Source organism: Mauremys mutica, chromosome 13 (assembly GCF_020497125.1).
Source record: "Mauremys mutica isolate MM-2020 ecotype Southern chromosome 13, ASM2049712v1, whole genome shotgun sequence".
NCBI classification, from domain to species: domain Eukaryota; kingdom Metazoa; phylum Chordata; order Testudines; family Geoemydidae; genus Mauremys; species Mauremys mutica.
The window spans coordinates 6,918,115-6,933,254 of record NC_059084.1 but is presented as its reverse complement, the minus strand read 5'-3'; the positions used below and the strand labels follow the sequence as shown (position 1 = coordinate 6,933,254).

At 48.4% G+C, this 15,140-nt stretch overlaps 1 protein-coding gene across 5 annotated transcripts in view; it reads right to left on the bottom strand.

Moving 5' to 3' along the window:
* Positions 1-2,337: 2,337 nt before the first annotated feature.
* Positions 2,338-15,140, bottom strand: part of DIDO1 (death inducer-obliterator 1) — a 102,578-nt gene continuing 89,775 nt past the window's right edge. For all 5 annotated transcript variants that reach the window (XM_044986372.1, XM_044986371.1, XM_044986373.1 and 2 more), the window contains one exon: positions 2,338-7,583. In XM_044986372.1, coding sequence (XP_044842307.1) covers positions 4,138-7,583 — 3,446 coding nt within the window. In that variant the 3' untranslated portion in view covers positions 2,338-4,137. The remainder of the gene's footprint in view (positions 7,584-15,140) is intronic.

The window sequence follows — 15,140 nt, the reverse complement described above, 5'->3', positions numbered from 1 at the left end:
CCAAAATACCCCCTACACACTCACCTTGAGACCAACTCCCCTCCCCCATTCCCCCAGGAAACCCCCCCCCCACTCTTCATTCTTGGCAGACAGTTACACTCACTCAGTCCTCCAAATAAACTCCCCCCTTCCCCAACTCCTCCCATAAGCACCCCCACACCATTTCCCTCTCCCTCCTAGACATTTCCCTTCAAGGAATCCTACTCCCAGCGTATCAGCCTGGAAGGGAGAACAAGGCTCTTCTGTGCCCAGCTCTGCCACTGGCCAGCTGTATGACCTTACTCAAGTCATTCCCATCTTCTCACAGGAACAAGGGAAATAAATCCAAAGAACAGAAACAGGAGAGAGGGAGATGTAGTAAGATGGCCCTGGATGGGTATGCTGCATAAACATGCAATTTCTGTCACTACTTCATATCATCACATAAAAACATCCCAATAGTGTTTGACTAGGTTGAAATAATGGTGAGTACAGGGGAAACTACCCCAGCGCAATCAAGATACCACAGAACTTGGGCTGGGAGGAAATGCCAAGGCCAACTTTTGCTCTGGGGTAGAATGGCCTAAATGCAAAATAACTCAGATGAAGGCAATAGAGTTTATGCAGGTTTAAACTCTTGCAACTAGGATGGAGCAAATTTTGTTCTTTAATTATGGAGGAATTGGTCCAATTAGGAAGAAGTTATATCTACACAGCACAATGTCAAGACTGAGTAGGCATGATATTCAAAAGCATTAAGTGATCGAGAAGCCCAAATCACATTGACTTTCAATAAGATTTGTGCTCCTAAAGTCACTAAAAATCTTTTCAAAATCATGCCAAATACCTTTGTGTGAGATCTAAAGATCTTTGAGGATGCTGTCCTGTCACACAACAAATGGGTTACCTAGTACTGGTCACTCTGAGCTCAACAACCCAATTTATTTCCTATGCATAAGCAGCATTACTCTTGATTTTCAGATGTAATTTTTCTTCTGGGAAAGAGGGGGGTCACTCCCTCTCTATCCCACTGCCACAGCCCCCGAGCTGGGAAGGAGGGGGTCTCTCCCCTGCCACAGCAGCCACAGAGCTGAGGCGGGGAAGGAAGGCCATCTCTCCCCGGCAACCGCAGCCCTGGAGTTGGGGAGTCACCTTTCTCTGGCCGCTGCAGCCCTGCACATCCCAAATTCCCCCCACCCGCTTTTCTCATCCCACTGCAGCCTCCTACCTGCCCCCTATTCTCCCCAAGACCACCACCTCACTGTATGTGTGTCTTCTCCAGGGTCCAGGCACCTAATTAGTGGAGCCACACCTGCGCAGCTCCACTAATTAGGTGGGTGGCCCTTCATTCTCTTGTGTGCAGCCACCCAGGCACACATCTCAGAGGGAACTATCCGCGGACCACCTGAATGGAGCTCGCGGACCACTGGACCAGTTTGAGCACCTCTGATATAGATATTTTTCTGCCTCAGTACAACGGATTGGACTAGATGACCTACTGAGGTCCCTTCCAGTCCTACACTTGTATGATAAAAACTAAGTGTTGTTTTTAGAGTTTATCTGAATCAAGCTAAAAGTTGTCATTCTTTCAGGCCCTGATTTTGAAATCTAGACAGCTTATCTTGCAGCAGAATTCAAGTCTGGCTCACCACCGAGTGAACACGGCTATGCTTATGAAATGGAACCACCACCAATTTTGTCAATGCCGCTGATGCCGTTTCCTGGCTACTGGCTCTATGTAAGTACAGACCTACTAGGCCCTAGCTTGACCAAATCCCAGCATGAACATTTGCAGGAGCCAATTTGACATTACTATGGAGACCACGATCCTAGCACACGAGAAGTACACAAGTCCCTTGTAGAGTCACTCCACCTGCTTCCAAATCACAGAAGGCGTTCTTCGTGAATGGGATGAATTTTCCCCCTTCCATCTCTGCAAAGGCTGAGAGCAGGGGAGCTGTTTATCGAAGAAATTTCTCATTAGTTCTGCTGATGTATGCACTGCAAATGACAACCTCATAACAAATAAAAAATCTGGACCACCCTAGAAAATGTTTTTGAATGACTAATTTTTAAAAAATCATAAACAAGCAAAATAAAGATCTTACTTGTCTTTCAGAACCATTACAGTTAATGTCAGTTGTTAAATAAATTGTTTTGTTTTGAAAGCACCATCCTTGTTCAGAATGGTAAAGAAATTGAGCAATCTGATTAGCAAAACATTCACCATTGCTCAGCAACTGTTTCGCATGCCATTCTTCTTCTCTGAAGCCTCTCAAATTGTAATACTCTTTGTCTTGTTAAAAAGTAGTAATGATAACTAAAATATGTGCATGGATTTCAGAAAAAGACAACAAATCTCTGTAGATGTTTATTCTACTTACAGTAACAAAAACCTGTGAAGTCCCACATTTTAATGTACAGTGATATATTTTGCAATATAAAATACAATTTACAGAAATTTCTATCAAGTAAACCTGAACAAACACACTTGATTTTTGCATACTTTTATGTATGTCTTTAAATTAGAAACATCCCAGTAAAAAGAAAAAGAAAAAAAATCTTACATCATAGTAGATGTTTGCATTTAATACCACCTCTTTCTGCATTTTATCATTTTGACTACCAGTTTAGAATACAACCCATCATTTAAATCAGCTGAGTCCTTGATATTTAAGGAGTTCAAAGATGCACCAATATAAAGTGTAAAATCTGTAGTGATGTATATGGAATAGTGCCACTTATAATGTAGGCTTCAAGATGCAAATGTTAATAGGAATCTGATTTTACATTTGCAAAACTATTTTATAAAAATATCAAAATATTCACCCAACTGCAAATGTACAAGTTCAAATAAATTAGCAGGGTTTTCTGTTTCACACTTCAGAATTATGTACTTGAAGAATACATGAAAAGTAGCAGTATGCTGTATTGCACAGTGAAACACTTTCCCTCAAGCTATCGCATTAAACTAATATCACCTTTTCCATTTCAAGCTTTATACAAATGTTTATTTTCAGTGGCCAACTTTTAAATACACCATCAACATTATTATGGATTGCCAAAAAGCACTGACATTTTAGTTCGGGAGCAAAATACTTCTTGTCAATAAATTACAGAAAAAGTGGAGAAAATCCTTAAACCTCTAAATAGAAACATTCTGCAAACAAAATGCTTTGAAAGAATCAGCATAACCAAAATAATAGCGTTAGTAGTATATTTAACCAGCTTATTTTCCATTCCTTTGGTTTACCAGTTTATTCATTTACAAATTTTAATTATTTGCCAATGTATGATATTTTTAAAACTTCAGAGTTCCACTGGATACAGAGGTGTTATATTTTCTTTAATTATATTTTTGTAAAAATGCAACATTTAAAACCTTGCAGCCTCATGAAAAAAAAGTTATTTATGTAGAAGCCTGTGTTTCTTGGTTGAACTCTCAACAGCTGGATTCCATAACTCAAAATACCTTTATATCAAAAGGAAGATAGTGCACTTTTAAACTAGTTATTTCATGTTCAAATACTCTGTCAGTTACAAATAAGTAATAACACTGTTCTTTTGCAGCCATTTCTTAAATACACACAACCCATCCATTGTAAGATCACAAGACAACAATATCAGACTCCTGTTGTAAAGCATGTGCTGTAGAAACAACTTTTTACACCAAAATATTACATAAATGAGATGTAAAGGTATGGCTCCTAAGGTTTTGATTAGATTCTCTTATAAAATTACAATTCAAGTTACTGGAAAACATAACTTTGTAATCTTAAAAAGCAATATGCTCTTTGTAGACTTTTTCCATTTCTGTATTAATTGTAAATGGAAATTTTAAGATAAAGGTGTAAGTAGAAAAAAGAAAATCTTGTAACTCTTAACGCTGTGAATTTTTGTAAGAAAAACATTATGCACAAAATGCTGCAAGTTAAAGTCCAGTATGTTCTTGCTTCTTATCTGTTTGAATATTCTCTCATTCACAGTTGTTAAAAAACTGTTTTAATTTGACAACACATTTTATAAGGCTGGCTTTACAAGGGCATTCTTGTAAAGATGAGAATATACAGTATATACAGGAGACCTCGAGTTCTTGCTTCTTTTTTTGTGCGAAAAATTAATCGTTATTTATCGGGTACAATTAATTATGAATTGTTTCTATGTCTGATTAGTGGAAGATGAAGCAACTTCTGTTTCTGCTGGCTTTTGAGTTTCCTGCTCTGGTTCGGGCTTCAAATCTTTACCACTTTCCCTACTTTTACTTCGGTCTTTACGATCTTTTCCTCTGTCTCTGTCCCGGTCTCTATCCCTTTCTCGATCTCTTTCTTTCTCCCTGCTTTGATCTCGGACTTTATCTCTGTCACGATCCCTGTCCCTGCTTCTTGATCTGTCCCTATCACGTCTTCTGTGGGAATCTCTCTCTCTGGTTCTGGCTCGCTCTCGGTCTCTGTTTCTTTCCCATTCTTTTGCCCGCTCCAAATCTTTCTCCCTATCTTTGTTTTGGTTTCTCTCTCTGTTTTTATCCCAGTCTTTGTCTCTGTCTCTCCCCCAGTCCCTTTCCCTGTCTCTATTCCAGTTTCTGCCATGATCTCTTTCCCAAGGTCTGCCATATTCCCGATCTCGTCGTCTTTCTTCAAACCCTCTGCTTTGTCGATTCTCTGACTGCTGACTTTCTGGCTGATCTAATACCTTTTCTTTATTTCCTCCTTCATACCTCTCCCTCTGCCTCCCTTCAAAAGTCTGACCTCTAAATTCAGTATTTTTGCCCTCTCGGAAGTCGGACACCGGCCATTGTGCTTCTGACTCAGGTCCTTGCCCTGAAAGATTAGGAAGTGAGGCAGATGGTCCTGCTTCATCCCACATCTCCTTCCTGTGTTGCGGTGGATGACTTGGAAGTTCCAGGAGTGGTCTAGGGGTTGGTTTCATACCTTGTGGAGGTTGCCCTTGAAAATGAAATCTAGAAGGGGGAGGTTCATTTTGTTCTGGAAATAATGCAGGTGTAGTTCCTCTTGGTCCACCAAAATGAGGTGGGGCTGGCCCTCTCTGGTTTGGAAATCTGGGTGGTGGACTCCCTCTCCGTTCTTCAAAAGGCGGTGGCAAAAGTCCCCTGGGCCCTGGTATGTGACTTGGAGCTGGACCTCTTTGTCCTTCAAATTGATTTGGATGAGGGCCTCTTGATCCTCCAAAATGACAAGGTGGTGGACATCTTGGCCCTCCAAACTGAGGTGGTGGAGGGCCTCCTCTCTGTCCTTTAAATTGAGATGGTGGTGGTCTTCTTTGACCTCCAAAATGAAAAGGTGAAGGCCCCCTATTTCCCATAAATTGGGGTGGTTCTGGTCCTTCAAATTGTCCAGGAGGCCTAATCATTTCATTATATTGGGAATCTGGGAAGTCTCTTTGTTCCATGTGAGGTTCCCTACGATCTTCAAACTGAGATGGCGACATTCCTCTTGGAACACCAAGATAGGAAGGTGAAGGGCCCCTATTGTCGCCAAAAAGAGGAGGTGGTCCATGTTGTGTAGAAAATAATGAAGGAATAGGTCCTTTTTGTCCTCCAAATCTACCAGGTGGAGGTCCTCTTTCTCCATCATTATTTGGAGAACCACCATGCTCTTCTGAAAACTGTGGTGCTGGTCCTCTCTGCCCAATAAAATTGGGTCCATGAGGTCCCACAGATGCACCAAACATCAGTGGTGGAAGCCCTCCTTTTTGCCCAGACAAAGGAAATGGAGGCCCTCCTCGGTTTTCTTCAAAGTTTTGAGGGAGAGCTCCTTTTTCTCCCTCACTTTGAACAGCTGGAGATTCAGTTTGTTCTGCAAACTGACGGGACTGAGAATTTCTTTGATCTTCGTACTGTACTGAAGAGAGACTTCTTTCGGGTTCAAAGTGACCAGCTATCTTTTCCTGAGGTGTAAAGATTGGATTTGAAAAAGAATCTCTTCCTACTGATGGAGAATTAGCGTCTTGTGACTCATTTGACCAAGGTACTTTATGCAAATCTTGCAAAGACTGACCATCATTTGGTGTAGGGAAATTGGGCTGAAAAGATGTACTGGGAGGTGTTGGAAGCAGTACTTTACGTAAAGGCTTGGATGTGGAAGTTTCTCCAGAAGCTGTTTGATTCACACTTTCCAGATGAACTTTAGCAGTGTTTTCAAACTTGACATTAGGTGCATCTTGTTCAGAGAGTGTAGCCACTTTTTCACCTGGTACCCACTTATCCTCACTATACCCAGCCTGGGTAGCAGAAATTAATGTTTTATCTTCCTTGTCAAGTGAAGTCTGTAATGAACCTGGATAATTGGCTGGAATAACTTCTTTTGTAGGTGTCTCATTGTGTACTATTTGTGGCTTTATCCGAGAATCAGCACTGTCATTATTCTCTGTTGCCATCCTTCTAGCCTGTCGAGGATCTCTACTCTGTCTCAGATCAGAGCCCTGGTTTAGTGCTTGTGCTTGCTGATTTGATGATGAAGGTAAATCTGATTTTTCTGTAATTTGTTGTTCCTGCTGGAATAAGTCAGACTTTGTTATGGATGATTTTGGTGGAGGTGACATTAAAGCATCAGACACTGAAAAGTGAGCCATTGAAACACCAACAGCTGCTCTTTGTTGTCTGAGGGCTTCTTCTTGTTCTTCCAGTTGTCTTTTCTGTTCTTCTATTTGTTTGTTTAATTCATCCAACATTTTTTGCTGTTCTACCAAGGATGAGGGAGCAGACACATCAGGCACATATGGGGCGGATGTTTCCACAGCATTGCTTTTCACATCTGCATACATTTTATTAGGTAAATCATCAACAGTAACTTTTGCTTCTTCTAAGATCGTTTCATCTTCTGGATCATAGGCCTCATCCTCTTGTTCAGATGTTTCACAAGGCTTTTCAAGATCATAGAGTTTTTCACTTTCACCAGTCTGTATTTCAAAAGCTCTGTCTGGCTCATACTCTTCTTCAGGATCATATGGTCTGTCATCTTCTTCCTCTTCTATAATTTTATCTTTAGACATCTGCCCAAACTGCTGTACAATTGGATCTAATAAAGGAGCAGCTGACACTCCATCTATTGTAACTTGAGCTTCCTGGTTTGAAAACTGAACAGTTTCAGAGTCCTTAGTAACAGACTCAAAAGCTTTCTTTTTTCCAAAAAGAGTCTGCAAGATGTGCTCAAGGGGTGTGGCTGTTTTTGAAGAACACGAAGTTGTAGAAGATGAAGTTGTGCCAGTGACTGTTGCTGTTGCTGAAGTTGGAACTGGCAGTATCATAGTTGTTGTGGTTCCTGTTTTAATCGATGACAGTATTTTTAACACCGATGGTGTTATTGTAGATGGTTCTTGAATGGGAAGCGGTGGTGGTGGTGGGGGAGATACAGGTGGCGTTGTACTTACAGCTGTTTCTCCAGAATAAAGTGTGTATTTTGAAGGTTTCTTTTCTTGCTGAGAAGCAATAAGGCCTTTAGGGTACACTGATACTTCAGTTTCTTCCTGTATTTGAATTCTGCTGCGCTTTTCTTCCATCTTGTCTGACTCCAGCACAGTTGCAGGACGTTTACCTTTTTGACAAATCACTAATCCAAGAATTAAATTTGGACGTGATGATTCAAGACCTGGAAGACAAACAAGATTGTGTTAGAAGGTAGTTATTTATCCTTAAAGCAGTAACCGATTGATCTACAACAGCACTGAAAGCACACAACAGAGAAAATACACACGATCAATACAGGTAGTGTGCAACTTCTGTTTGAATTGCACTATATGTAGTTATGTCAGATTTTTCACTAGTCTTTTTTTTAAAAAAGGAAGTACATTATAGGATATTTCAGTTAAAAATATATTCTCTGATACTTTTCTTGTGAAATATTTTAATTGAAAAAACTAGCAATAGGTGGCGGTACTAAAATAGTGACTTCCTTATTAACATAAAAAAATCAGATCTCTGTGTTGGAAACATACTTCATTAAATATTCTTTTTTCAGACTAGTGTACCTTGTTCACTTCTCAAAGCTAACATGCTATTGCAATGGTTAAAAAATCAAATAAGTTATCAGTAAATATACTGTAACTAATGGATAGATAAAATGTGGAAAGCCTGCTGTAATAATACATGCATTCAGAACACCTAAGTAACAATAAAAAATGCAAAGAATTATTATTAAAACATTTAGCTCATGCCACTTGAATATTTCCAAACTATTTTCTATAGTACATTGAGAATATGGTAACTGTGTCTTTAAAAGCACATTTTTTAAAAGAAGTCAACATTTTGTTTAGCTTCAAAGAAAAATGCTTAACAAAAAGGCTTATGTAACTAGCATAGTAAATCATCAAAGAGAAAGAGGGACTATATAAATATTAAGATAGGTCCACATTTTTTTGACTCTAAATGATAATCATACTCTTAAAGCTGTTTATTTTTGTTAGAGTACTGGTATTAGATTAGCTTCAAAAACTTAGCTGGGATGTGTTTAATAAGTAAATAGTAACAGTACTAAAATAATTTCCTTGTTGAAAATTCTTTATGATAATTTCAGCTCATTTTAAAGATGAAGCTATTTTTTAAAAAGAAAAGTGTAATAAAAGCAGGGAAGCTGGAGGTTTACTAGCATATCATACCAAGCCCTATCAGATAAGTTAAGGGTAAAGTAGAGATGAAGTTTGGTATTCGTGGAGGTATAAAAGATTTAAAAAACTGATTTGAAAATTCTACCAGAAATATGATCTGTACTGTGGAACATCCCTTTGCACGTTATACAGTAAGACACCAATTATCTGGATCACTGAGCCAGCTCCAGATATGTTTAAATAATTAGAGCACAATTAGGAACATAAGTTCAGTTTATTAGATAAAGACTTTCAGACAGAGGGTAGGTATGAATAATCTGGAGCCTATACATTGTACATATGTGCTTCAGTCATTAATGCCTGGATTGTTAGTGTTTTAGCTGTATTATGACAGTACCTATTGGGATTGGGATCCCATTATGCTGGTGTTGTACAAACACATAACAAGACAAAGTCACTGTCCCAAAGGGTTTACAATCTAATTTAAGAGAAGACAAGTGAATGCAGCACACGCTAAAAAGGGGACAGGAGAGGCAGGACAAGAGTATCAGAAAATCGTGTGTGAACATAAATTAGCCATTGCACAATTTGATTGCAAGTAATTTTAATATATGTAACTATTAATAATCTCTAATGGGCTTCTTCATAGCATTACCTGTGGGCAATTTCCTGTAGGCTTCATAGTAAAAATAGTTCTTCTTCGAGTGATTGCTCCTATGCATTCCATGTAGGTGTGCGCGCCGCGCGTGCACGGCTCTCCGGAACATTTTTACCCTAGCAACTCCGGCGGGCCGGCTGGCGCCCCCTGGAGTGGCGCCGTCAAGGCGCCCCTTATACACCTCAGCCGGCCCGTCCGCTCCTCAGTTCCTTCTTCCCGCCCGTGACGGCCAGTTGGAACAGTGGAGTGCTCCCTTACCTCCACAACCCTAGTGTTTCTCCATAGTTCTAGTGTAGATAGTTTTAGTAGTTAGTTCAGTTCTTGTTGTAGTTATATATATATATTTAGTGTTAATAGTGTCAATAGTATACGGAATTAGAGGGTTTGCCCCTCTTCTTCCGCCCCGGTGCGGGCTTATGCCCGGAGCACCGGGTTTCAAGCCCTGTGCGGCTTGCCAGCGGCCTATGCCGGTTAGCGACCCGCACGACTCTTGCCTCCGCTGCCTCGGAGAGTCGCATCGGACAGATAAGTGCTCCTATCTGCATAGCCTTTAAACCTCGTACGAGGAAAGAGAGAGACTCTAAGGCTGAAGCACTTACTGATGGAGTCTGCGCTCCAACCTCCGGCGCCAGCTCCAGCGGCACCGAAAACCGCCTCGACAAGCAGCGCTCCGACTGCACCGAGCCGCTCCGGCACCGAGCCGGCACCAAAGACCCGGCACCGCTCCCTCTCCCCGGGAGGAAGCACAAGGCGCCGAAGACGGCTGCCGCAAAACAGCAGCGAAAGCCGTCAGCCCAGCCGCCTCCGACGAAAACGGTGCAGGCTGAGGCAGTTGCACGCTAAGTGCACCGCACCGTTGACTCCGGCGCCGCCTGGCCCGTCGAGTCCGGTTCCGCCCAGCTCCCCCGGTGCCCACCGAGGAGGAGCTGAGGATCCCGTCGACGCCGGAGGCGTTCGCGACGGCAAGAGAGCTGATCGAGGCGACGGCCCCGTCATATCAGCCGCCGGCACCACTGGTGCGGACATTCAAGTCCCTCGGCAAGCCAGCGATGGTGCGCCCCTCATCTCCGGGGCGACCGTGGCGACCGTGGCTCCAGAATCCGGTCTCGATCCCGGTCTATCTCCCGGCGAAGGTCACCGAGGCACCGCTCCCCATCCCGCCGTAAATCGCCATCGCGACGCCGCTCAGCATCCCGGCACCGGTCGCAGTCCCGGCACCGCCCGCTCTCCATCGCGGGGCCGGTCGTACTCCCGGCGGCGCTCCAGGTCCCGGTCACGAAGTCACCGGCACCGCAGCAGGTCCGCGTCCAGGCACCGCGGACATCGGGACTCGCGCAGCCGTTCGAGGCGCCGCAGATCCCGCTCGAGGTCCGGTTCCCGGCACCCGCCGGTCGAGCTCCCGACGTCGCCGGTCGAGCTCCCCCGCCGCCGCCGCTCCCCTTCTTGGCACCGGAGATCCAGCTCCCGACGCCGTAGATCTGGCTCCGGCACCGGAGATCTCGGCTCCCGGCACCGTGCGCAGCACAGGTCCCGCTCGCCACTGGACCCCCGAGACTCCCGGCACCGACCCTCGGCACCGGAGGATCGTCTCACGCCGGCGCTGGACGCCCGCCCAGGCATCGCCACGGCTCCACCCTGGCCCTCCAGGGAACCCTCTGTAGCCTCACCCCAAGGCAGTGCGGTGGATTTTCAGAGCCGGTTCCGTTCCCCCGGATCATGGGACCCCAGTATTGGGGACATTGGGTGCCCTGGCGCAATATGAAACAGGGGGCCTCCCCTGCCACCCAGGCAGCCGGCTCGGCACCATCGGTACCGGTGGCCACCGTTAGTCGAGCCCCCCCGTCCCCACCGACGCAAGCCGCCGCCCCACGACCCTTCTTTGGGCCAGGACTCGCTGCGGCCAGATCACCAGGTGGGGCGAGCACCAGCAGGAGGAGGTGCTCCCGGGCCACTCCTCGTCGTCCTCTCCAGATGAGGCGGTAGCGGGGGCCTCGCCATCGGACCCCCGCCCATTGACCTCAGGGCAACACCAGGACCTTCTCCGAAGGGTGGCAAAGGCCATTAACTTGCCCCATAGAGGAGGTGCAAGAAGTCTAGGACCCCGATTACGGACGTTGTGGGAGATGACGCCCCTGTCAGAGTGGCGCTCCCCCGTTCATTCGCACCATTCAGAAGAACAGTGCCACTATCTGGCAGTCGCCCTCCTCCGTTGCCACCCACGGCGCGAGCGTCGAAAGGAAGTATTCCGTCCCGCCCCAGGGCTACGAATACTTGTACGTCCACCCCACCCCGGACTCGCTGGTGGTCCAATCGGTCAATGACCGCGAACGACACGGTCAACCTGCCGCTGCGCCGAAGGCGAAGGACGCCGGCGCATGGACTTATTAGGGCGTAAAATCTATTCGGCGGGAGGCCTCCAACTCCGTGTCGCCAACCAGATGGCCCTCTTATCCAGATACACTTTTAATATCTTGGGGTGCCTTGCGAAGTTCACGGAGCTAACCCCTCCGGAATCCCGCCCTGAATTCTCAGCGCTGCTGGAGGAGGGCAAGTTTAGCCTCCAGAACACTGATCAAAGCGGCCGTAGACGCAGCAGACTCAGGGGCTCGAACGGTAGCATCCGGGGGTGACGATGCGCCGCATTGCGTGGCTACAATCTTCCACCCTCCCACCTGAGGTCCAGTACACCCTCCAGGACCTCCCGTTTGACACGAAGGGGCTGTTTTCCTGAGAAAACGGATGCCAGAATCCAGTCCCTAAAGGATGGGAGGGTTGCGATACGAACTCTGGGTATGCACACGCCGGCCACGCAGAGGCGTTCGTTCCGCCAACAGCCCTACCGTCCCTTCAACCAGGCCAGGTCTCGGCCGTTTAACAACCGCCGACCGGCCCCCTTCCGCCGTAGACCGTCAGGGGGGCGGCGCAACCAGGCGCAGAACTCGTCCAAGGCTCCGCAAGGCCAAAAGCCGGCCTTTTGACGGGACGCCCGAGGACGGCCCATCACTCTCCCCCCAGGATCCACCCCTTTTGTTTTCCAATCGCCTTGCCCGCTTCCTTCCGGCGTGGTCTGCTATAACATCGGACAGCTGGGTCCTCAGCACCATCCAGCACGGCTACCGCCTACAGTTTCTTTCGCCCCCCCCCCCCCCCCCCACCTTCCCCGTCCCTCTTCAGGGACCCCTCTCACGAGCAAGTCCTCATACAGGAGGTGCAGGCTCTGTTGAGCGTGGGTGCTATCGAGGAGGTGCCTCCCTGCAGGCGGGGCAGGGGATTCTACTCCAGATATTTCCTCATCCCCAAGGCGAAAGGAGGTCTTCGTCCCATCTTGGACCTCCGGGAGCTGAACAGATACCTCTGCAAGCTCAAGTTTCGGATGGTAACCTTGGGGTCCATTATCCCTTCCTTGGATCCGGGAGACTGGTTTGCCGCCCTCGACATGAAAGACGCTTACTTTCATGTGGCGATTTACCCCCCCCACAGACGCTTCCTGCGCTTCATGGTCAACGCGACCCACTACCAGTTTGCGGTGTTACCCTTTGGCCTCTCCACTGCCCCGAGGGTGTTCACCAAGTGGCATGGCGGTCGTGGCCGCAACTCTCCGTCGTCGCAGAATCCACGTATACCCCTATCTCGACGACTGGCTGATCCGTGTGGCGATCTCAAGAACTGGTGACAGCCCAGGTGTCAGAGATACTGCACCTGTTCCGGTCTCTCGGCCTCCTCGTCAATGCCGAGAAGTCCCAATTACTGCCGACACAGCGATTGGAGTTCATAGGAGCAGTCCTCGACTCCACCCTCGCCAGGGCCTGCCTCCCCTCGTTCTCAACACGAGACAATGGTCTCGCTCATTCGCAGCTTACAAGCCTTCCCTTCCACGACGGCCCGGTCCTGCCTTCGCCTGCTGGGCCACATGGCTGCGTGCACCTTTGTGACCGCGAACGCGAGGCTGAGGCTCCGTCCGTTCCAGATGTGGCTGACTTCGGTGTACCGGCCCCACCGCGACCCTCTAGATCTGGTGGTCACGGTCTCGGACCCCACTCTCCAGACGCTCACCTGGTGGCTGCATCAGGAGGTGGTCTGCGCCGGGGTTTCCGTTTCGCCCCCCCCCTCGCCGTCGGTCACCCTGACCACAGACGCCTCGGCGCTTGGATGGGGGGCTCACATGGGAGACCTGCACACTCAGGGCCTCTGGTCGGCCCAGGAGCTCTCCCTGCACATCAACGTCAGGGAATTGAGAGCGATCCGCTTGGCTTGTCTCGCCTTTCTTGCACACCTCCGGGACCCCGCTGCGTCGCGGTATACACGGACAACACGGCAGCCATGTTTCTATCTGAACAAACAGAGGCGGGGCCCGATCCTCCCCGCTGTGCAAGGAGGCGATGCTCCTATGGGACCTGTGTGTAACCCACTCGATTCGCCTCGAAGCGTTCTTTCTACCAGGGGTGCAGAACACGCTGGCCGACCGTCTGAGCCGGTCTTTCGCTGCCCACGAGTGGTCCCTTCGCCCCGACGTAGCCCACACCATCTTCCAAAGGTGGGGATTTCCCCAAATAGACCTGTTTGCCTCCAGGACCAACAGGAAGTGCCACAGGTTCTGTTCGTACCAGGGTCGGGCTCCGGACTCCATCTCCGATGGCGTTCCTCATGTCCTGGACGGGTCCCCTTCTATACGCCTTCCCGCCGTTCCCGCTATAGTCCACCGAGTACTGCTCAAGCTACGGAGGGACAAGGCCCGCGTCATACTCGTCGCTCCGGCCTGGCCGAGGCAGCACTGGTATACCCTGCTCCTCGAGCTATCGATCCGGGATCCCATTCCTCTACGTTATGGCCGGATCTCATCTCTCAGGACCTCGGCAGGCTTTGTCACCCGAACCTGCAGTCGCTGCATCTTACAGCCTGGTTCCTGAGTGGTTGACCGACGCGGAGAGGACCTGTTCTGCGGCGGTGCAGCAAGTTCTCCTTGAAAGCAGAAAACCGTCCACACGCTCTACCTACCTGGCAAAGTGGAAACGCTTTGCCCTTTGGTGCGATCAGCCAAGGTCTTAACCCCTTCTCGACCCCTCTCCAGACGGTCCTTGACTACCTCTGGTACCTGAAAGGCCAAGGTCTCGCGATCTCGTCCCTGAGGGTACACCTGGCGGCGCTTTCGGCCTTCCGGCCTGCTGTAGATGGTCGCTCCGTGTTTTCCAACCCCATGGTTGCCCGCTTCCTCAAGGGTTGGACCGCCTCTACCCGCAAGTGCGGCCGCCGGCTCCTACGTGGGATCTGAACCTGGCTCTCACCCAGCTGATGCGCCCGCCCTTCGAGCCCATGGCCTCCTGCTCCCTCCTCCATCTCACCTGGAAGACGGCCTTCCTCGTGGCAATCACATCCGCCAGACGAGTATCCGAACTCCGCGCCCTGACGGCGGGTCCCCCATATACCGTCTTCCACGCGGACAAAGTGCAGCTTCGGCCACATCCGGCCTTCCTCCCAAAGGTGGTGTCGGCCTTTCATCTTAATCAGGAGATCTTCCTCCCGGTCCTTCTTTCCAAAGCCCGCACGCCTCACCTCGTGAGCAGCAGCTCCACACCCTCGACGTCCGTAGGGCCCTCGCCTTTTACATTGACCGAACTAAGTCCTTCCGGCGTTCCTCCCAGCTCTTTGTCGCAATTGCGGAGCGCATGAAAGGCGAGCCTGTTTCATCTCAACGGATTTCTTCCTGGGTGACATCCTGCATACGGGCGTGCTACGAACTTGCTCGAGTCCCCCCACCGTGCCGGCTCACCGCACACTCGACAAGGGCGCACGCCTCGTCAGCCGCCTTCCTGGCCCACGTTCCCATCCAGGACATCTGTCGAGCGGCCACCTGGTCTTCCGTCCACACCTTCGCTTCCCATTATGCGTTGGTGCAGCAGTCCCGAGACGACGCAGCCTTCGGCTCTGCGGTGCTACACTCCGCCAC